Here is a 23,144-nt window from a genome sequence, read left to right as displayed (position 1 = left end):
TTATTTGGCAAAGCTTTATGCTGAACTCCAGAACTGTGTGGCTCATAGTGGCAGCTCTGATTTCTTCTTTTTGTAGACTTTAATGCGTTATTTTTGGTAGAGCCATTGCTTTTGTGGACAATTTTTCCCTTTGGTTTTGGATGCTGTGAGCTGGATGGATTTTTACTCTTATTTTTTTACTCAGTTGTTATGATGTGTAACTGTGGCAACACAGTGTTTCTTTTTACAATTTTTTTTTTTTTTTTTTTACAACCGGGAGCAGCTAGTTAGCATCTCAAAAGCTCAAATAATACCTGAACTACGACCCCAGAATCCCAGAGGAGTCTAAAAGGACGTTTTGAGGATGCAGAGAGAGAAGGAGGAAGTTCAAAGAGGAGGATGTTCTTACATCGATCGTGTCCCAAACTCCTACGTCTCTCTGCCTGGCATTCTAACCAGACTACCAGACAGATTTAAAGTGAAGCGGCAAAAGCAAATGAGACGGATTAGTTGTGTTTGCTAATAACCAGCAGTGTCATCCAGGACATTTTACTGTGAAATATTATCTTTTTTCCTGTCATTCAGTCAGTGGCTTCCTGCCCACACCATCACCGTCTGCAAAACCCCTTTTACATACTTTGATGACACGAGTAACAACAACATTTTATTTCCCTTTGGGATAAATATTATTTTCAAATTGAACTAAATGAAACTAAATTTCTTTAGCAGAAAGGATATTGGTTGTTATGCTGAGAAACACCTGCATGATTCGCCTCTGGGAAGTCAGTTTTAAATCACTGCGGACCAAATCATTACCAATTAGGAAATTAAGCTGCTCAAAAATTTACACCTTCAAGCACAACTAAAATTTGTAGCTATCCCCAAGGAAAAGCTAAATGTTTCTACCTGAGTCATGTGCTGGTTAAGGCCTTACAGAAGACAAGTAAAACTCTTCAAAAAGCAAATATGTATTAAAAACACCAAACCCCCCAAAAAATAGTTGTACTAGGTCACATAGCAATACTTTGTTCTGCAAACACTGAAAAACCTACCATGATGTGTAGTAAGATGTACAGAATAGGCAAGTTGGCTTTTTTTTAAAAAGGTGATTTTCTTCTCAGTTTAATTACTATTTAAATGGAAACAGATTAAAAAACTGATTGTTTTATGTGATTTTGAGTGATTTTTTTTAGCCAGATTGTTTAAAGATCAAGGTTAGAGACCTAATGGAAAACAAACGATTTTAATCAATACCAAAAAAAAAAGGTTAGTAATTATCCAGACAGAATGCAGAAGTCAAGGGCATCTTCATAAAATATATTTTAACAAACATGAGTTGGACTGAAAAAAATCCACAACAAATTAAAACTTCTGGAGGACAAAACTATTGTTTTTAGAGATCAATGCAGCTTCATGTTGCATTATTATTCCACTCAGGAGAAAGAACAGTTCAAACAAACTGTTAAAAGCCAGCAATTAATGCAACATTCATGGTGACGATGACTGGATGTAAACCTTTGACCTTCAGACTGCATGTGCAGCTGAAGCAACCAGAACAAGGCTGCAGTTTAATGCATGTGAGAGATAAGATCAGCTGTGTTTAGCAGTGAATGTGTGATGATCAAAGCTCTGTTGAGTCCAGTAAAGTGCCTGAACACCTGACCCACCTGCTCTTAGTCTGATTAGTAAAAAGCACAAATTCAAGCACACGAACAAACCAAATGAATAAAGAGAATACTTTAAATGCAGACCCTCTGTGTTCGTGAGGAGATGAGGAGCTTAACTGGTTTGAACAGGCCACTGCTTTTGTACCAAATCCAAATAGGGTCATAAGACACCGCAGGCTCAGTGAAACCTTAGCCAAGGTCACAGAGAAATAACAGCCCTTGTCTCTTTTCTCTTTATCCCACTTTTCCTCTTTGTGTTTTGCTCGTTCACCTTATGTAGCATACAAATGTACTTTTACAAGCCCGCCCAAAGGCGCACACAGCAGCCCTGACTCTGTAGTGCTTCCTCAGCTGACGGGTTTTGACACCTCCTCTGTAAACAACGTCCAGCTATCACATTTGAACAAGGGCTTCCTACAATGCCTGCAGTGGAACCAAGCCAAACTCCTCTCCAGTATGGACACTTTGTCATGCGGGCTTTGGACCATCGCAGGATGATTATGTTCCTCATCTTAATCCCTCATATTTCACAGTTTTATGATGACTAAATTTGAAAGCACAAGTAGGGCTGGAACGATTCGGCAAATTATTAGAGTGTATTAAAATTTCTTGTTAAATTTGACTAAATTAGCTCCCTGTGCTCCAGCCGGATGTTTTTTGGGTTGCACAACACTCTCACTTCCACCAATGAGCTGTTGATGAATGCTACGTGCTATTAGTAGCTAGAAAGAGGCTAAAAGTTCGTGTGGAATGTAAAATTTTGTGTCATTGGGCATGATAATTTGTTTAAATTTTTCTTGTTTTCAGTTTTTGTCTGTTCGAAATAAATAAACTAAATTAAATTAAAATTAAAAATAATAAACTGGTACCAGTAAGAAAAACTGGTACCAGTTTTTCTTCATAAGTAAGAAAAACTTATGAAAAACTTATGAAGAAGTTTTTCTTACTTCTTCATAAGTAAGAAAAACTGGTATCAGTTTTTCTTACTTATGAAGAAAAATAATGGCATGAAAAAAACAGCAGATTATAAATATCTATTTTGTAACAAAGCTCTTTCATACTTCAAACTTTAGGCTGAAATTGTGTGACATAAAAGACTGTGTTTGCTAAATCCTCATTTTAAGTTTGTTTTTTTTTATTTTAAAAATTAATGTGAAATGTTTAACCTTTTTGTTGTTTTTGCACTTTAAAATACTTTTTTAGAATCAAAGCCTGGGACTAAAATGGTTGTTTTAATGTTATTGTATTTTAATCAATAAAATGTGTTCTTGTTAAAAAAGGAACTGAACAGTTTACTTAACAGCATTTTCTCTTTCATGTAATCTTTTACTAGCTTAAGTAGCTACTGCAGATTATTCGATTTATCAGAATAATCAATAGACACTCAATTACTAAAATAATCTTTTCTAATGTGAAGTATAATGAACCGTCTGTGAAGCACCTCCAATCCCCCGTTTTCATTCTGCATCCACTCCTCTTTTATCTCCACTCGCTCTTTCAGAACTCCAGTCGGGGTTTTAAGGAAGTGCAGAAAAATAGCAGGTCTTGGAGCCTTGCCTGGCGCTTGACTGGCCTTTATTAAGTGCAGCGGGGCTTTCTGGAAAACCTCCAGAGAACCAGTGAGGAGAGGAGAGGGAGGCCACAGCAACAGAAGGAGCCGTTCTGCCATCCCGCTGCACTCCTAGTCTTTTCTTTCTTCCTCCCCGTTCATGTGCACCTGTTCTCATTTACTAACACTAACTCATCTTCTGAACCCGTGTTATTTTTCATGTTTATATATTTTAGCTCCTTACTTTCTTTCTCCTAATTAATCTCTCCCAAAACTTAGGACTTGTGGTGCTAAGTAAAAGCCGCATGCTACTAGGGCTGTAGTGATACAATAATCTCACGATACAAAACGCGATATTCTGCTCACGATGCGATATACATTGCGATATTCAGCAAATAATACAATTCAATACACTTTTGAGCTTTTCTGAAAGATTTTAGAGGGACAGAGTGATTTTGGTGACATTTTGTGGGTTATCGAGTTGGACTGAATAAATTTAACTGAGAACGGATTAAAAGCACCAACTACACAATACCTGGCTCTGGTTGGACACAGACTTAAAGTCGACAACAGGACAAAATGAATCAAAGAAAACATGATTCTTTTAATTGAAACGGTACAAACTGTAGCTTGTATGCATTTGTAAAGTAAATAAAGTGCACCAAGTACCTGCTCTGAATAGTTTGATACCTTTTTAACCTTGACACTTAACATCTGAAGGAATCACTCTACGCCTGATGACCTAATCACTCTCCCGGCGAAGCAAGCAGTGAGTGAGCAAGGTGACAGTTGGATGTTACGATACTTGTGGATGAATATCGATTTTTTTTCTAGGAAAGAAAATATCGATATATATATCGCAAAATTGATATTATTACACAGCCCTACATGCTACCATCACCAGCTATAAAAGGATAAAACAATGTTACATTCAAATATGGCAACTAAAACTAAAAAAAATATTCAAACATGAGATTTTGGGAAGAAAATTAAAATACAACAAATATAACTGGATGGAGTGAAAATGCTCTTAAGGTATTTAAGATTCTGAAATGAAATTGGAGTCATGACAACAGAAAAATAATGCATTTAGCCCCAATAATAGTCAAAGCAAGTAAAGGTAAAATACTCCACATAATAACGGACACTCATCCCAGGATCAATGATGTTGATTAAGTTGTTCAATAAAGTGATGAAAATGCTCTTAAAATAAATACAACAAAAACTGAAGAGATTGTTTCAGGAACACTATCGGATTCTCATAAAGTTCCCATTACCATTTATAATGAAAAAAATCAATCAGATACTGTTGTCATGGAAAAAACACACTGAACTTGTCTGTGAAAAGACAAAACAACGGCTATGTTAAGCAAATCATTCCTTTGTTTTATACCTCAGCGATAATGAATGTTTTTTCCATTCTGTAATACCATAGAAAACCATGAAAGTCTGAAAAACTGCTTCTCCAAATGAAAATTTGTTCTACATTATAGGGTGATACAGTTTAAAAGCTGTATGAATCGTTGTACTATAATAATATTGTAAGATTAGACAAAAACCATGAATGCAGACTAATGCCGACAGGTCAAAGAAACAGTTTAATTAAGTGAGAATGTCATGATCTGCTCATCTTACAATGTGTATTTTTCATGCTGTTGGTGTGTAAATTCCATCTTTATTCATAAATCTGCACTGATCACCAATCTTTAAAAAGTTTGACCTGCTGACTCCAACTTTGTAGCACAGATTTGCTCCAAACAGGTGGAATAACGGCATATTTCCCCCCGTTGCACATCAGCCTACATTCATTCAAAGGGACAAAAACCCACACAGTATTTAGGCTACTATGAGAAGAACAATACAAAAACTCATGTTTAGCCTTCAGTGTTTCTGTCTTAAATGTACTGAGGAGGAAAGTGAAATACCTGGACTAATTGTCACCCTAAAACCCGTACCTGACATTAACACATTGTGGCTTCTGCAGGTGAGATCTAACAGCACAAGCACAACGTTTGCCTAATTTACATCTTGAAGTCACAAACTAGGAGCAGTGTTAGTGAGAGGGAAGGAATTTGCGCCAAAACTTCTCTTAGCTTCAGGCTAAAGCAGGCGCAGATAATGAAGGACAAAATTCAACACAGCTCCTAAAAAGTTCCAAAAAAGAATATAGAAAACTACTGGAAATGATTYGATTTTCAGTCTGTGATAAAAAGTACAAATGTGCAGTCTGGCACATTAAAGACTTGAGCAGCAGTAAGCATCGTCACTTGAAAACTTCCAGCCTCTTGTGTTAGGTTGATTTTAACAAAGTGCTCCTGTGTTAATAGTTAATGACCTGCAGCAGAATATCAACAGATCTGCTCACCTTTTTGCACTCAAACATTGTTTCACTGTTGATTTAAAATGAGATGGGTGAGGGTGCTTATACACCAGCGCAGTGTTGGAGGGTTGTTCTTTGAAATACTCCCCTCTGCATTATCTTCTGGTTTGTGATCTGACACAATTGCAGAAATTGTTGTAGCTTACATGAGAAGTGAAACTGTTTTCTGTTCACTACCGACAACGTTTTCTGCATAACTTTGCAAAAAGGGTGACGTCTTTCATCACAAATTAAAGCAACTGCAGCAAAGAATTCATAATGTAAGCTGTTGTAAAAGTATCAGTATGTAATATTTATTTAATAAAAGTTATCACTTTGCAACCAAATTACTTATATTTATGTATTTGATTGAGATTTTGTGACAACAAAATTATCCACTTCGATTGTACTGCATACATTTGAAGTGTAAAAACAATGGTTTTATAATTAAAATCTTAAAAGTGTGGCGTGCATTTGTATTCAGACCCATTCACTCTTGTAGCCCTAAATGAACTCCACTGCAACCAGTTGCCCCTATAAGTGCTCTAATTACCACATACACTACAAAAGCAATAAAAAATAAAAAAAACTCAGGTCTTGACAAAATTTCAGCTTGCAGCACAAAATGCTTCAACAAAGTACAAACTCAGCAAAGCTGAATACAAATGCACTTCACACATTTTTATTTGTGGAAACTATTGGAAAACCACGTCTCATTTTGCTTTCACCTCCCAGTCTGTCACATAAAAATCCAATTTTACATCTTGAACTTTGTGCTTTTAACATGGCAGAAATACGTCGAAAAAGCACAGTAACTAAAACTCTCACTCTTTTTTATTTATCTATTACAATTAAAATGACAACAACAGTCACTAAAGAAGAAGCTTTATCTGTTCAACTATGGCTTCAGAGTTTGTGGGTGTATTTTGGCAGGAAGTGGCATCAGGATGAGACTTCCTGTTGCAATGATGTTGGTTAAAATCAAACAAGAGCAGAAAACCTTTCCGTCACAGAGTGGCAAAAAGTCGCCCTTTCCTTTGCAAATAGCTAACGCTTCTCTGCAACATCAGCTCTGTTTTCACAGTTTGGATCTTTGTTAACGGATTACTACGAATGAGATTAAAGTGTGACCTCACAGACTTTATAAAAGCCTGACAGTGGGTGCAAGAGGAGCTGCTCCTGCCAAAACTGTCTCAGGTGTGTGCTGGAGCAGAACACCAAGCACCTTATCAGTACACTTCCTATGTGAACAGCAGCCTTTTGGTAAAAGCAAGGTGGGAGGTTTTTTTTTAACACAGACATCCAAATTATAACTGCTCTAATTTTATTCATACAGTTGAGAATTTTTTTTATAGAGAATTATGCATAAATTACATACAGAGACATTTTTAGGCATGATTCTGCTAAAACAAATTTAACTTGTTTCATAGCTAACACTGTGATTTTTCTTTTTTTCTATTTTGGTAAAGTGGGATGCACTTGAAGCATACGCCATAAAGAAGTGGATGCCACTTTTTTTTCCTGAAAGCATAATTTCTTCCACCAATCAAAAAGCTGCAGATGATCCTCGTGTTAGCCCATATGTACATCATATTGCTAAAAACATTCACTAACCAGTGCAAATGATTGACCTCAGGCGTTCCAGTCTCTTCCATTGTGACAGGTGTGTGACATCCAGCGTAGGGCTGCGGCTAACTATTATTTTAGCAATTAATTATTCTACAGATTTTTCATTCAACTGCTTTATTACACATTACAAATACTTTAAAAGCGGCAAATAAATAATTAATTTTTAAAATAAGAAAATAAACATTTTATTGTCCAAAAAGCCAAAACAGGATTTCTTTAGTGAATTTGAACTGGGTGAAGCTAAAACTATGTCACTTGAGGAGTTTTGTTCAGCCATTCTGGAAACAGCCACATCCAGACAGTGGAGCTTGGATCATCACTCCTCTAAAACCCTTCTCCACTTCTTCACACCGCTGCGTCTCACGCTTTGCATTGAACTTGGCGATGTACGGTTCGGATGCAGCTGCTCCCTGTGCACTCTTCCTGAGCTTATCTGACGGCCATAAGAAGTTTTGAGGTCTTTAGCGATTGACTCTGCAGAAAGTTGGTGACCTCTGCCTACTCTCCCCCTCGGCATCTACTGACCTTTCTCTGTGATTTAATGTAGCCTTCCACTATCCTCTGAGAGACTGTTGTTGCCATTTCCTTCGGCTGCGTAATAAAATCATTTGCAGTTGACTCTGAAATATTTAGTCACGAGGAAATTTCACAGCTGGACTTATTGCATCCTGCCATATGAAATTCACTGAGCTGCTTTGACTCAGTATTTCAGACATGTTTGTTGAAACATCTCTACTTCAAAGGTGCTGGAATGATTATCGGATAAATCGGAACAATTATTGAAATAATCATCACCTTCCTAAGATTATAGCCTAAGACATTTTTTTTTTGCCAAAAGTGTTTTAACTTTTTGACTAAATCATCTTTTGGCAAAAAACAGGTTGTGATTTATTTTGCCAAATTCCCTTTTGACCATTATTTTAGAAAGCTGACATAATGTGTTAATCGATTAATCATTAACTGTAAATATACAGGCTTAAAAAAGGTCCATTTGATGAAAAATCACACACTATGCAAAATATATATTTACAAGTATATACATTTTGCACTTAAGATAACAAGTCTTGACTTGCTATTGGCAGCTGTCAGGTGTAAATGTTGGTGCACACGGTATCATGGGTTGGAGCTGCTTTTCAGGATAGGGTAACTTAGTCGTGGTTCAATATAAATGTATTCACCTATTCACAGATTTTTCTGTGGAATATTACTCCAAATTATTTGTGGAAAATTTGCCTATTCGCAGATTTTTCATAGAGCATGTCTAAAATATTCAAAAGAAAGGTAAAGTAACTTGACACAATCCGACTTGACTCGCTATTGGCAGCAGTCAATCCAGCATCAACATTACTGTACAAAGAGAGAATAAATGGAGCGCGGCGTGAGGCTGGCTGCCTACCTGTGCTGAGAAGTAGAAGCACCTTCATTGAGAGAAACTCGTCGTAGGTTAGCTGCAGCCGAACAAACTCCTGGCTGACTTGCCTCATGCCCAGACACAAGTCATACATGGCCGACTGCCGCATGCGCTCCCTGTGGAGGGAAACAGAGAAAGGACACATTTACAAAAACTGTTTATTTGAACTTGGCTGCTGTGAGTTATCACTCATCCATTTATTTTCTCCTAATTTCATGAATTATTTCTGTCTGTCTTTCCAGTTGCATTTAGAACAAACTAGTTGAGTCCAGGAAAAGTGAATTTCCACGAAGTTTAGAGGAGAATCCTGCTTTTCTGGGCTGAGAGTTGAATACCAAATCCCCCCAGATTGCAGAGATCTGCGTAGAGTATCGCAGCACAGATGCACTTCTTTTTCCAAAGCTGTGGCTACAAGAAGACCTAACTATTCCTGGTCACCATGGAAACACTATTAAAGAGGACACATGTGATTGCTGACAGTAATTACACACATAAACTTACTTTGCTACATTCATGTTTAGTAAATTATGTATTAAAAATCCTTCATACAGCGCACCAAGTGTGCATGGTTGTTATACAAACATTTCCCTCCTCTTTTCTTCACAGACATTTTATCAGTGAAGTAATCTTGCCAACACAGAGTCTGCAAAAACAGGAAAGAAACAGCGGAGGGGATGAAGCACGAGCCAATGAGAAACGTGCTGTACAGATGCCAAGGATTTTCTGGAGCTGCTATAAATCGCCACCACATCAGGGAAATAGTGGTTAGAGTCAAGCCGTGTGCCGGGACTTTAAAAAAAACAACAACAAAAAAAGCTGGGAGTTTTATCCACAACAATTATAAATGTTTTCAGTCAAGGAAGGAGAGATGATTCTTAAAACAACTGCATTAAATGATGTCGATAGACCAAAGAGCATCTGATTGAAAACAAGTGTTGACATGAAGGCATCAAGTGCTTTGCAGAATTGAATGTAACACAAAGCCAATAAAGTGTGACAGAAAGGAGCTGCTTCCCTGCTGAGTGGGAAACTTTGTGGTGAAGTTTGTGAAAGTCTCACACGTTTCCCTCCCTCCTCCTCTCTCTCTCTCTTCCTGAAATCAATTTTGCTGAATCACTGCCCAAAAACGAGCTGCTGGTTTTCAGAAGAACCAAAAAAAAAAACAACAATCATAACTTCTTTCTCTGAGTCCGTCCTCCTCTGTCTTCCTCTCTCTGCTACTAAAGTAAAAATATGTATTATAGAACACAAACCTGAGGACAAATACAACTTTAGTTGAAAATAATTTTACAGTAAATCAGTCACTATACAATTAGCGACAGTAACATCCGTCGTAATAAAAACAGATAAATGTTTGTGTAGATATATGAAGGTGTGTGTAGTGTCCAAGCCCCTGAGGGGGTGTGCAGTGTATGTGTTTGACTGACAGCTCAGCAGCAAAATAATGTAAATAATATTCCAGTTTAGCAGTTTTTTCAAGCATTACAGAAATATGTTTACATTTTCATCCACTGAGGTGTTAGAAATGCAGATTTTTCTGAGACATGTTTGCCAGCTATATATCTGGCTCAACAACACAAAGTGAGTCATTTGGGAATTTTTTATTTTATTTTCATGTCTCTCAATTCTTGGTAGAAAAATGCTAAAAATCTAAATTTTTTTCCCTAAATTTTGCACCCAAATAAAGTTTCTTTTAAACAGTCCAAAGTTTTGAACAGCTGATGCCAAACGACCTTGTTGAGCTGATCAATCAGATCCGATGGGGAATCTATCAAACTTTCTTTATTTCTTTGCAGCTTGATGTTTTTATTTTCATTGCTGAAAGGATTGAGGAAATACAGATAAGAACATTATATGCTGATTATGGGTCATAAAAGCAAAAAAATGTTTAAATGATTGTTTTTAGCAAAAGTAATATTTGTTGTAGTTGTAGTTTTAAAGAAAAAAAAGAGAATAAAATTGGTTACAAGGTATTTGTTTCCCTTTAATGATCCTACTCAGGATATTGTCAAATCAAGGAACTAAAATTGCAACTAATGACTGCATACTGTTGCAGTTTTATGGTTACTGTTTAGTGTATTATTCTAAATTTAGTTTTTTTTTTTACACATTTACCTTTGCATGGATCTGCATTCTATTATATTCTTCTAATAAATATAAAGGAAATCACAAGTTTATTGACTAAAAACTAGAGAATAATAATAAAACTGCATTCATTTTAATGACGTAAATGAGGTCAGCACTGTAAAAAGCCTATAACATAATAAAACCATGTTGGATTTTTTTAATTGCTCATCAGTGCAATTATACTGAAATTAGAAACTTTATGCTGAAAACCAAACCAGTGGCCAGACAGACCTGATTCTTAGTTTTATCCAGAGATTTGCTCTTTCTTTTAAACACGTATATCAGCCAGTTAAAAGTAAAAAGAATATTGTGCAATGGAAATTAGAGACAAAAACAAATAATGCAGTCTTCCTTTGAGTTTAATGTGAAAGAATGATCTGATTTTTTAGTACTTATGCTCCATCGAATATAGATTTCAGTCTAACATTTAAATGGATGGCCTGTTAAAGGAATTGCCTTATAGCCCAGAACCAATGTGAATTAAAGTTTGTAAAGACAAGTGGACGTTGTTCTCCTACCAGCAGACTAAGTGGGTTTAGCCAAATTACAGACTCACTTTGGCCCAATGTTTGACTAACTCTATGAGTGACCTGAAAAACTCTGCTGCACATTAATCAGCATCAACGTCACTGAATTCAAAAAAGCAGTGAAATCCAGGTTGGTTAAACTGAAACCATGTGACTCTCAGCATCCCGTCTGCATGTCCTCTGCACTCTGCAGACGAATATTAAGCTGCCAATGAGACTGACTCACTGTAAGAGAATAGGTGGTTCTGAACGCATCTATAGGTAAAAGTTCAGTTACACAAACACATTCAATGAAGATGAATGAGGAAAGAATCTGACTCATTTCACACAAATAAGTGAAATGAGTCAGTTTAAATAATAGAAATAGCTTCATTTCACATATTTTTATTACCAAAAATTAACTGTAACTAGAAAATGTTATGTCTTTAATTTGCTAAAGTATTAAACTATCTTGAAACCACAATATGTAGATATATGTTTTACCTTTTTTGGTAATTTAATTGTTTTGTAGTTCTTTTTTTACGCTATGACTGCAAATTGTGCTCTGCATGTTTAAAAATGCATTTCTACACAATCACAGCTTTTTATTTCCCCAGCTGGGATACTTTCCTGCCTTCCCACTCACTCAAGAAATAATTTAATCTATTAAACAATTCCATAAAGTATTGAATGAATTTTCTTAGCAGTTAAACCGAAACTGCTACAATTTGTTTTTTCAAGAATATTAGATTTGATCTAATTCTTCTTTTGTTTTATTTGAATTCTGGACTCTCGTACTGCAGTGACCAGTTACACTTCTGTAGTAGAAGGAGGATCTTTTCAGATCCAATAGACATAGAATAAGATAAAATTTTAAGCAACACCGGTAATAAAAAAAGTGAAAATGTTGTTGCATTTCAATCAGAAACTCTAAAAATCTTCAGAAAGCCTGGAGAAACAGTGCTTGGAAGCTCTTTAGCATGAAAGTTTGTTAAGTTATCTGACAGAATGCAGCAAAACTCCTAATGAACTACGGTTGACTTGGCAAATAACTGGGAATCAAGTGAACAGAGACGCTCCAGTGTGGAAAACGACTGCTGTAAAAATTCACACAGTGATAGAAACAAAGACATGCAGTTTGTGGGCTTGTTTTACAGCAATGTTTGCTCTGCCACTTCTTTTTTCGTTTATCTGGGACAAACTGACCCATTGACATTGACTTACACAAGCTATTAGCTGGAGCTTTTAAACATGACCCAGACTGAGCCTCCTCTTCAGCCTGCAGAGGTTACTATTCTGCACTTTGATCCATTCCATAACATTTAAATGATCACCAGATTAAAGGCTCACTAACAGCAGCTTTTAAGCTTCCTCTTAACACAATGAACACATATTAAGGAGCCTATTGTTCAGACGCTTTGATCATCTTCACCTGTAAAGATTTAACCATCAAAACAGAGCAAATGTCTCTCCATTTTTTATTTTTCTGTAATTCTGTGATTCTTCTTTTGCTTTCAGTGCATTACAATAATCACTGACTCATGTTGATCTGAACATTTATCATGAAATAATTTCATCCATGGTTCTGGAGAGAACCTCAGACTTTCACCACTGATAAAGTTAAGACTTATATATTAAAGAAATAACAAAAAGGTGTAAAAAAATAATCTAATACAAGTAAAAGGGATATAATGTACCTCCAACTGGTAACTTTTATGCTATTTAAACTTCAGATTATCTTAATTTGTTGGACTAAAGTTGCTCTCAGGTAATCAGGATTGGGAAGTGTGGCCTAATTAATGTATTTGAACTGGATTTTTAAAATTAAATCTCACTCTTTGGAGAATATATATTGATTAATTATAATAAAGCAGAAATAAATCCATGACCATCTTTCTTTACCAGCATCTAATAACAAGTTAGCTGAGCTAAAAAGTTGCTTGCAAGTTAGTTTTGTCTTATTTCAAATGTTCTAAGATATTTGCACTAGATATTTGCACTAGAAAGTAAACAAAAATACTTTCTAGTGCCTAATTTAGTCAGAAATCACACAGGACATCAATCAGTAATCAGGCCTGGGTGTGGCTAGAAAAATGGAGCCCATTAATAAATAAAACAATAATTTAAAATGTGCTTCTTTTCATCAGTTTATTTTAGTCTTGTTTTAAAATTAGTTTGAGGAGCTATAACAGAAGAAATCATTAAAGGGCAAATACTTTTTTTACAGCTCTGCATTTTATGTGAATGTTTAAAATATATAATCTCAGAAAAGATAAATCTGTTGAAAAAAACATTAAGTGTTTTCCTAATTTATTGTATAGTAATAAATTGATTTAGAGTAGAGCAGGATAAGGATAGGAACGTCTGGCTCGTCTCGAAGGTCACCAGCATACAAGGTCAAATGGGTCTCAGTGCTGCCAACTCTAATGCCCTTAATGTCTAATACCTCTTAATTGAGTTTGCTGAGGACTCTAATGCTCAGTGGACAGTGGATTGCCTTGGCGAATTGCACATCCTACAGGGAATAAATTGGAGTTATTCCAACATGAGACCATCAAAGGCTCCGGATCTGCAAACTGTCTTTTTAAGAGATAAAACTAAATTCCAGCGGAAATCATTAGCAACTCCCCATGTAATTGTTGAGATTTATTATTCTAAAACAAACAACAACAACGAAATAAAAGTGCGGTCCTACTCGTTGAAGATGAGATCCGGGGCAAAGTAGAGCATCTGACCATTGGTGTGTTTGTAGGAGCGCCAACTGAGGCAGAAGGAGGACAGACACATCCATGAGTACTGGATCAGGGTGATTTGGTCCTCAATGGGCAGGCCCCGGAAACCTGGCACACAAACACCATAATACACACATCATAGGGCAACATCTCGTTTAAAGGAAGCAGAGATCACTTAAAACTGAGATAAATACGTTTGGAAAACCTAATTTAATACACAGAGTTTGTATGTGTGTGTTTATGGAAGTCACTGCATTACACACTTTGCTAAAGTGTGCATATTTGTACCAGCGTTTGCTTTGACAAGATACCCAGTGACAAGTATTCACCCATTCTTTTTTTTATGCAAATCCCACAAGGCCTCTGGTTATTGGCGCTTTGTGTATGAAGCTCCAAAAATAGTCAAAGAGGAAAGTTGCCAAACTCTCAATCAAACTCTGGCAAGAATCTCCTTCTCATGCAGAAACGTAGGCCAAGTGAGGACGCACAAGTCACTTATAGAGGCTGAGGGAATATTTCCATCTAAATACGTGACAATCTGCATTTATTTGAGGGGATTTGTGAAAAATGTTTGTCCAATGGCTTGAAGGCATTTAAAATTATTACTTTTAAATTGATCTTGAAGTGTAGAAAGTCTAACAGTTTTTAAAAAGCAGCTGGGTTTTTAGTAATGCGGCTCTAAAAACCTGAACAGATCAAATATAGGAGAGACACACATTGTTGGCAATGGCACAACTGGTTCATGCTCCTCTGTGTGTGTGTGTGTGTGTGTGTGTGTGTGTGTGTGTGTGTNGTGTGTGTGTGTGTGTGTGTGTGTGTGTGTGTGTGTGTGTGTGTTTGTGTGTGTGCGTGCGTGCTCTGTCTGAACCGAGGGCAGACTGTGGCATATCTGAAAGTCGAAGGTACTCATTTTGACCCTTCTGTCTGGCTTCTATTTATACTTCCGGATATAGCAAGCAGACACCATTGGAGGTATCAAATATTTGCAATACAGCAAATTAAACATGCTCGAAGACCTACCTGTGATGCACCTTTCCATACGTATGCCACTGACTGGGATTTTAGAGGAACTTGTTTATCTCTTTCCAAACATTTTTCTCATTCTAGGTTGCGGTTTTATCCATAAAATTGAATAAGATCTTCCACACAGACAATGGTCATGTAAATGAGTTCTGTTTGGAAAGCCTAATCCTGATTCTATTTAACGGGTGAAATAGGATTCATTTATAATCTTGTTGAGCCTTTGAAGAATATTTTCCTGACCTAATATTCAAAATTGAAATTGTGGGCTCTGACAAAACTAGCAGTGCTGCATCTTTAATGGATAACGAGAAAAGATCTGGGAATTTTGTCTTTTTATACGGAGAGATGCAAAAGTTTTCAACTCTTCTGCATTTTATCACATTATCACCACAAACCCAAAAGTAATTTAGAGAGACTTTAAATTATAGACCAATATGAAGTGGTGCATAATTATGACTTGGAAGGAAAATAATACATGGTTTCCAAAAGACAGTTCCTCTTAAACTGATACCCGTAAACAAAATTCAGTGCAAGCCTTCACCTTTATAAGTCACCAAATTTTGAGCAGACTTTTGAAATGTCACAAAAAGGAAAAAGAAAAGAAATTGCAAATTAAGTGTGTGTCCCTCTACTGGCTTGGAGTGAATCAACCAGGTGTAGTTTCTTCAGATGTTTATGTTTCGGATGGCTGTAATGAACAGGAAGTCACAGAAATGGAGAAAGGTTTTCAGGGATGTTTAGCTACCGGACAAGTTGTAATTGTAATGCTGTGTGGAGATGTATAGTAAGAAATTACATTTTAATGATTCTAACAGCAGAAACATGAAATCAGTCACATGAGGTAAATGTTTGAAATTATTCAACAACCTTCCCCCTTTCGCGCATCAACTCGTTTTCGAAAAAGCCAAAACAAACCATAAAATGAGCATTAAAACATTTTGCAAAATTGATGTCGTTTTTTTTCTTATGCTTTTCTAATGCGATACTTCAAATACACTGAAAGAAACGCTGAAGGAAAAACAGCTTTTGAAAGAAAGTCAGGAATTCCTGTTTCCAGTCTGGCACAAGGAATGTAGGTGACAGTGTCAATACGTAAAAGAAGAAGAAGAAGAGGGTCTGGTCAGATGAGTCCAGCACTGATTTGCACTCTGAATGAGCTTGAGCTGTTTTGCAAAGAGAAATGGGCAAAACATTTCAGTCTCAATTTTCAGAGCTGGTAAAGATGCAGCCTGAAATACTTGGAGCTGCATCAGAAACAAACGTTGTTTCCACAAAGCATTGTCTCAGGAGGGATCAACATAATGCATGTCAAACTACGTAAGACTTTTCTTTGTAGAAGAACTTAAATACAATGAATTATTTTCCTTCCACTTTACAGTTATGTGATAGTTTGCCTATATCTGCCTCTGTATCACATTCCAATAAAATATATTGAACTTCGGGATTGCCAGATGAACAACTGAGAAGGTAAGGCACTGTACTGAATTTTCATAATCAAACACTTTTTATCTCTGATATGATTTCTTTATTTGATGGATTCATAAAAAAAAGTGTTTTCATGCTTTAATGTTAGTAATAACTTTGAGAAAGAATATGTTTTTTACATATTTGCTGAACTCATGACAATATGATATGAGAAAAACAATGTGGGGAAAATGTTTATCTTATTCATCTCCTCCCTGAGCTGCTGTTGTTATCTGAAGAAATGCACTGCTGCTCCCAACCAAAAACAACCAATCAGAGCCAGGAGGAGGGTCTTAGCGCTGTTAATCAACTTCATGTACTTACTGCTCAATTAAAAGCAGAATCAACCTACTGTTACTGGAAAACCATTTACCATTTATCAATGACTATCTTTAACATTTATGACATTCTGTGCATAGCAGGAAGCAAACGGGGGAGGGAAAGGAGGATGAGCAGCGCCACACAAATGGTGACTGACAGCACTATGTCCCTCCTCCTGGCTCTTATTGGCTGTTTCTAGTTAGTACTGAAAGGCAGATAATTCACATATTATCTGTCTTATAGCAAGTTGTCATGAATTGGTGACAGTTTCAACAAATATATAAAACATATTTTAATTTTTAAGTAACATACTGCAGCTTTAATGGCACATTTTAATCAATATCGATAACATTTTTACCCTCAAGGGGAAATATTTTTAGAATACATTTATTAAATGCATTTGAATCGTCCTATAATCCAAAATCTGCCTACATTTGTTAAAAAAAATCAAAATCAAATTAGGAGATTTTCTAAAAATATCTTTGAGCGCTTCTTAAGTCTTTTTTTCTAATCCCTGCACAAAAGCAGCATTTAGACCTCTGCTGGTCACTAACCTGGAAGTACTTTGGCCCACTTCACCATGCGTACCATCTGCTTTCCAGCCAGGCGGTTGAGACTGGACAGCAGGTGGTCAGTTGTGTCTGGCTGTGTGTTGTCATAGCCAGAGTACACCTCTTCGGGCTCGATCAGCTCCAGCACGCTGCAGATGGAGGGCGGCAGAAAAGGTGTGACCACCCCAGGCCCGTGGGGCACCAGGGCATTGGCAGCGCTGGCACTCAGCTCCTTCTCTGAGGACAGGTAGCCGCCTCCAACGCCACCTGTGGCAATCTGGGCATCTTTGGAGCTCTGCAGGTCCTCGTTAACTCCCTTCAGTTTTAACTTTTTAGACTTCCGTGCTGTGGGGAACAAAACAACCGTATTAATGGAGAATTTATGGCTACATTTCTTAAAGCTGCAGTGTGTAACTTTTATAAAATATATATTTTTTAACGTATTTGTTTTGTGACAGTTTGCAATGAGATAAACTGTGAACAGACCGATCTCCAGAAATGCACAGCTCCTAATCAAAAACAACAAATCAGAGGCAGTAGTAATGTCTTTGCGCTGTCAATCATCCTTGTGTACTCGCTGTTCTAATTCTAACTGTGTTAATGATGGAGAAACAACTTACCGTAACAGGAAAACAGTTTATCAGTCTTCATCAGATAACTAGCTTAACATTCATTACAGGATCTGCTGCACACCAGGATAATTGACAGCGCTAAGACCCGCCTCCTAGCTCTGATTGGTTGTTTCTAGGTAGCACTGGGAGAAACTAGTGGAGCTTGACTTTTTTTCACAGATTATTTGTGTCATACAGTACCTTACTGTCATGACATGGTGATAGTTTCAACAAATATTTAAAAATATATATATTTTAGAACGGTTGCATATTGCAGCTTTAATCTGGAATTATGAGATCACAGCTATTTAAAAAGCAAAGACAAAAAAAAAAACATCCAAATATCAAAAAATAACATGGTTTTTTTTTGTTTGTTTGTTTTTTGTGGAACTTTTTAACTTTGCTCCTCACATAAAGTACATATTCCAAGAAAGGATTCCCTATTTCTTAAAATAATTCAGTTTTGCTTGAATTTTATGGACAGCCTGGTCATATTTGAGAATATTTTATTGGAAAATTTATTCATAAAATGCAACATTATTGAGCTGATCCTCAACTTTCCATCCACACTTGTTTTCAAGCTCTCATTAACAAGAACATTAGCTTGTTAAGATTATCAATAAAAAAGCTTATTTTAAATTCCCTGAAGTCAAATTAATTATCTATTTTAATGTCAGCTCATGATTAAAGTGCATAATTTTTCAATATATTTTGAACTCCATAATTGAATTTATTAAGTTTAAGCTCTGTTATCATGTATCAATAAAAATACATCCACCAATTAAATCAGAGAAGAAGCTGTGCAATTCTGGCACTCACACATTTTACAATACAGGAATGTATAATAAATGAAAAAGTATTTTAGTCTTTAACAGTGATGGTAATTTGACAGCCTCACTGATTACGCTGCATGTCTGAGACAGAGTGAGTTTATTTCACCAAATAACTGTGAGGAAGGTCATAACTGGAGAAGGATTTCCAATAACCTTGAATGTTCAGACCTGGTTAAGATCTCAAAATAAAAAACGAACAAGCAAAAAAACATACCAGACATTTAGGAGATGTTTTATATCCGCCATATGTTGTCAAGTCTGGGTTAGATGTTTTTTTTACAATAAAAAATAATAATAAAAAAAACAATTTGAGCACAATACTATTTCTCATTCAACGTTTTAACTACTGCAGTAATCACAATATGTATGATTACAAAAACTTTGTTGAGATTTCTAGTTTGCTTATCTCTTTATTTGCAACTTGAAACCTATTAAATGGACTAAAAAGCTGCTAAAATGATGGAATATGGACTCATTCATCATCCGCTTTGAGCTTTTATGACTCATTCGTTTTCATCAGCTCCTGTTTTATCATCTTCTATCACCTCAGTTGGAAACTGACCTCTGTGTGTTGTGTTTATTTAACTCAGAAGTCATTTGTAGTTATTCAGACATTATCCTGAATCATGAGAGTTAAATTCTGAAATATTTTCTTATCCTGAACGTTCAAGCAGTGACTGGTGGTATTCAGGTGAACTCTAGAGATATACAGCCATTTCATAGTTTGATTGTTACATAATTAACAATATAGTGTTACTACTGAGCCTGTCGCATGTTTAACATTACAAAAGCTTTTTTATGACTGACAGGTGGTGTATTGAAACCGATCATGTTGTTGGTATTGGTTTTCTGCTTCAGAACCCTCTTTAACACTCGTCTTTCTTTGTGTACAATAACTAATAACTTTAAGATGGTTTAGGTTTTCTAGAGTCATTATTAATAAATCTACTTTAGAAATATTCCTCTAAAAAATGCCTATTTTCATTTTATTAACTCTTTACTGGTTGATTATCACCAGCGTTTTTTTCTTCCGTTTATCTCCCAGTAAATCTCTCCAGTTTTTCCATGATTCCATGATCTCAGAAATTCACACAAAATCAACAAATTTCCAAATGTTTCCACGCCAGTGTATGCTGATATGACTTCATTGCTAACTTTCCGCAAAATTGTAAAAAAGAAAAAAATTAAGAGACTGCAGGTGGCACTATTTCTTACTTTTACTAAACCGCTCCGTTAACTTGACTTGATATTAAGTTGTAGATTGATATGGTAACAGAAATCCAGATATTCTTTAAAGAATAAAAATGGTTTTTTGCTTTTTTTGCTCATTGTTTTTCTTCTTCTCTCCTCTATTATTTCAACTTTATTATCTCAAACTTTGTTTTTGTAATATGACTTTATTCTTGTAATATTATGACTTTGTTCTCATACGACTTTATTCTAATAATTTTCTTTCTATGGCCCTAACACACCATGAGGACTCTTCTTAAGCAGCAGTGTAATTTTTACTAAAACACAACACAGAGCCTTCATCAGAACATGAAATACAGAAGACATGATTTAAACTCATGAACATCTAATGACTCAGCATCTCTCGGCCTCCTGTGACTACAGCCAGACCTACTTTTCCATATCTATCACTCCCTATAAACAGACTCACGCTTCCTCAGGTGTTGACATGTGACAGAGCAAATCTGGAATTTGAAGCAGCTCACCTCCCAGGTTCATCCCAGCCTGAAGACACTTCCGTACGCGACAGGCTGGGCAGTTTTTCCTTCGGATCTTATCAATGATGCAGTCATTTCTGCCAGCGCACAGGTAGTTGTGCTGACCTGAAAGAACAAACAGACCTTATGAATTTGTGGCCTCACATGACGCATCATGAAAAAAAAAGTGCTATTTGACAATCATGGAGAAAAATCACCTGGAATTAAAAAAAAGAAGTAAATTATCTGAAAATTCATAAACATCCTGGTGAAAATGAAATGACTTAGTTATTTTTCTCTTGCTACCAACCATATATGACTGCTAGTGCGTTATACAGTAAATAGCATGAGGGATTTGGTGGAAGCAGGGCACTGGCTGCAGCTTGGCTATTTCTGACAGTGATGCTAACATGGCGAGAATCCCTCCTGCCTCCTGCCTAGCCCTTAGCTAAACCCAATGATCTCCCATTTCAGAGTGCTTCCTTCCGCTCCACTAGCTCTTCACTGTACAGCTCCCCTCCTCCTCCTCCTCTTCCTCCTTTTTTCACTCGTCTTCTCCTCTATAACTGCGTCTCAATCCCTTTTTTCCCACACGTCCGCCAGCCTCTGAGCACCGTACACCCACACACAGGCATGCTCCTGCCTATGCACAAACACAGTCATTCACTCAAAAATGCACACATGCATGAAGGCACACACACATGTATAGATATTTTTTTATATTTGAAATAAAACACACATTCAAAAAACAACACAGCGCTCAGACTGAAAGATACGCAGAGGCATTGTGACCTCAGTGACCCCCAATGCAATGTTTACTTCCCCCAGGCTTTTAGTTGACATTGTGTTAATATAATGTTGTATAAATGTGTCCATGTTCATAAGTACCTTCCTGTATGCTTATTTCATAACTCACGAGATTTTTGCACTGACTGAATGTCACGTATGAGCATGTTTGTTTGTTTACTTGCAGTTATCTGCAAAGACGACATTCTGTGACTTATCCTTACAATATACATCATGGGATTTATGTTTTTCATGTACAGGACGGAGCAGAAGTTGTTTTCTGAGCTAGCAGGAGCAGTGCGCAGTGTGTCTGTCTGGCTGCTGCCAAAAGCCAAGGAACCGAGCTGCAGGAGGAGAGGCAGCAGCTGTAGCCCCACCACTATTTCTGGCTAAATCACATGACCGTTACATAAGCCCATTTTTCTTGCTCTAAAAAACAGTAAACTGCGACACAGGAAACACAACGGAGCCATATCCTTCCCCACCTCTCCCCCATCCCCCCTCCTGCGCACATAGAAACACATGCACTTGGAAAGGCCAGGATGGGAATTCTGAAAAACTCCAAAGCTTTCCATGTCAAGTGAATTTGCTCACTCCTGCGAGTCTTGTCAATTACTGTCAGAGTGAAACACACTTGAAGAGCCCAAGTCAAACTGTGCCGCTTTGGATGGATGTGCGTTCGGCAGTGGGTGTATCTGAGAGGGAGAGAATTTGTTTATTTATTCACTGTTTGCATGCACTCACGCCGCCTGTTTACCTCTGAATATATGCATTTTCCTATCAATCCTGAAAGTGGCAGGCTTACAGGCAGGAGTTACTTTTTCAGTCTTACTCTAGGAAAATGAAGAAAATTGATTTTCAGGATTACAACATCAGATTTTATATTCGCAATTTAATGTACACATTATTCTTCTAAATATTATCTCTATTTCTAGAGATAATATTAATATCTGTATTGGTCCTGATATTGAGAACACATTCTGAATGTACCCAATCCACATTCAGTCTGATTCTATGCTTTATTACTTATTTGATGTTTTTAGAATTCCCAGCTGCACTTTCTGAACCATTTGAAAAAAAGTTTTGTTTCCATTCATTTTTACATGTTTCACTAAGACAGTCCACTTATTGTTTTTGTCAGTTTCTTGATTATTCATTGTATTTTGGCTGTTATCCTCCTTATTGCAAGTTAAAGTTGTTTTTACATGTTTGACCAATTTTGTAAAGCTATTGGTGTATTAAAGGCTGCTGAACTTGTCCAGAGTTACAAAATCAATTTGTAATTAAATGCATTTATGTCTGTGTTTTAAAAAAGAACCATTTTAGGTCATTTCAGTTGTTTCTCTGTACCAGATTGGGATCGGCCGCAGATGTCTGAATCGGTAACCCCATGGTTATTCCACTAAATATCTATTTCTGAAGTCTGCCTGAGTTAAAACATTAGTATTGTTGTTTCTAAATGAATATGAAGTTTTTTCTTTGCATTAGTTGAGGTTTGAAAGCTCTGCACCTTTGTCATTATTTTAGACCATTTCTCATTTTCTGCAAATAAATACTTTGTTTTTGCTTGGAATTTTGGAAACATGTCAGTAGTTCACAGAATAAAAGAAGAATGTTAATTTTACTTAAACATATTCCTAAAATCAGAGAAACTGATCATGTTAAGAGGTATCTTAATGTTTTCCAGAGCCGTGTGTGTGTATATATATATATATATATATAAAAAAAAAAAAATCCCTTCTCACCCTCCGCGGGTGGTCTGTTTCATCCTCTGAGCTCGGGTCCTCTACCAGAGGCCTGGGAGCTTGAGGGTTCTGCGCAGTATCTTGGCTGTGCCTAGAACTGCACATTTCTGGACTGAGATGTCTGATGTTGTTCCTGGGATCTGTT

At 36.6% G+C, this 23,144-nt stretch overlaps 1 protein-coding gene across 1 annotated transcript in view; it reads right to left on the bottom strand.

Moving 5' to 3' along the window:
* nr3c2 (nuclear receptor subfamily 3, group C, member 2) overlaps positions 1–23,144 on the bottom strand; it is a 104,739-nt gene that overhangs the window by 12,294 nt on the left and 69,301 nt on the right. The window contains exons 4-7 of the mRNA XM_008420339.2: positions 20,478–20,594; positions 17,322–17,663; positions 13,923–14,067; positions 8,580–8,710 (exon numbers count right to left, since the gene is read on the bottom strand). Coding sequence (XP_008418561.1) covers positions 8,580–8,710; positions 13,923–14,067; positions 17,322–17,663; positions 20,478–20,594 — 735 coding nt within the window. The remainder of the gene's footprint in view (positions 1–8,579; positions 8,711–13,922; positions 14,068–17,321; positions 17,664–20,477; positions 20,595–23,144) is intronic.

Source organism: Poecilia reticulata, linkage group LG1, assembly GCF_000633615.1.
Source record: "Poecilia reticulata strain Guanapo linkage group LG1, Guppy_female_1.0+MT, whole genome shotgun sequence".
Lineage (NCBI taxonomy): Eukaryota > Metazoa > Chordata > Actinopteri > Cyprinodontiformes > Poeciliidae > Poecilia > Poecilia reticulata.
Note: the sequence above shows the minus strand (reverse complement) of the source record. Positions and strands in the feature narration are given on the sequence as shown.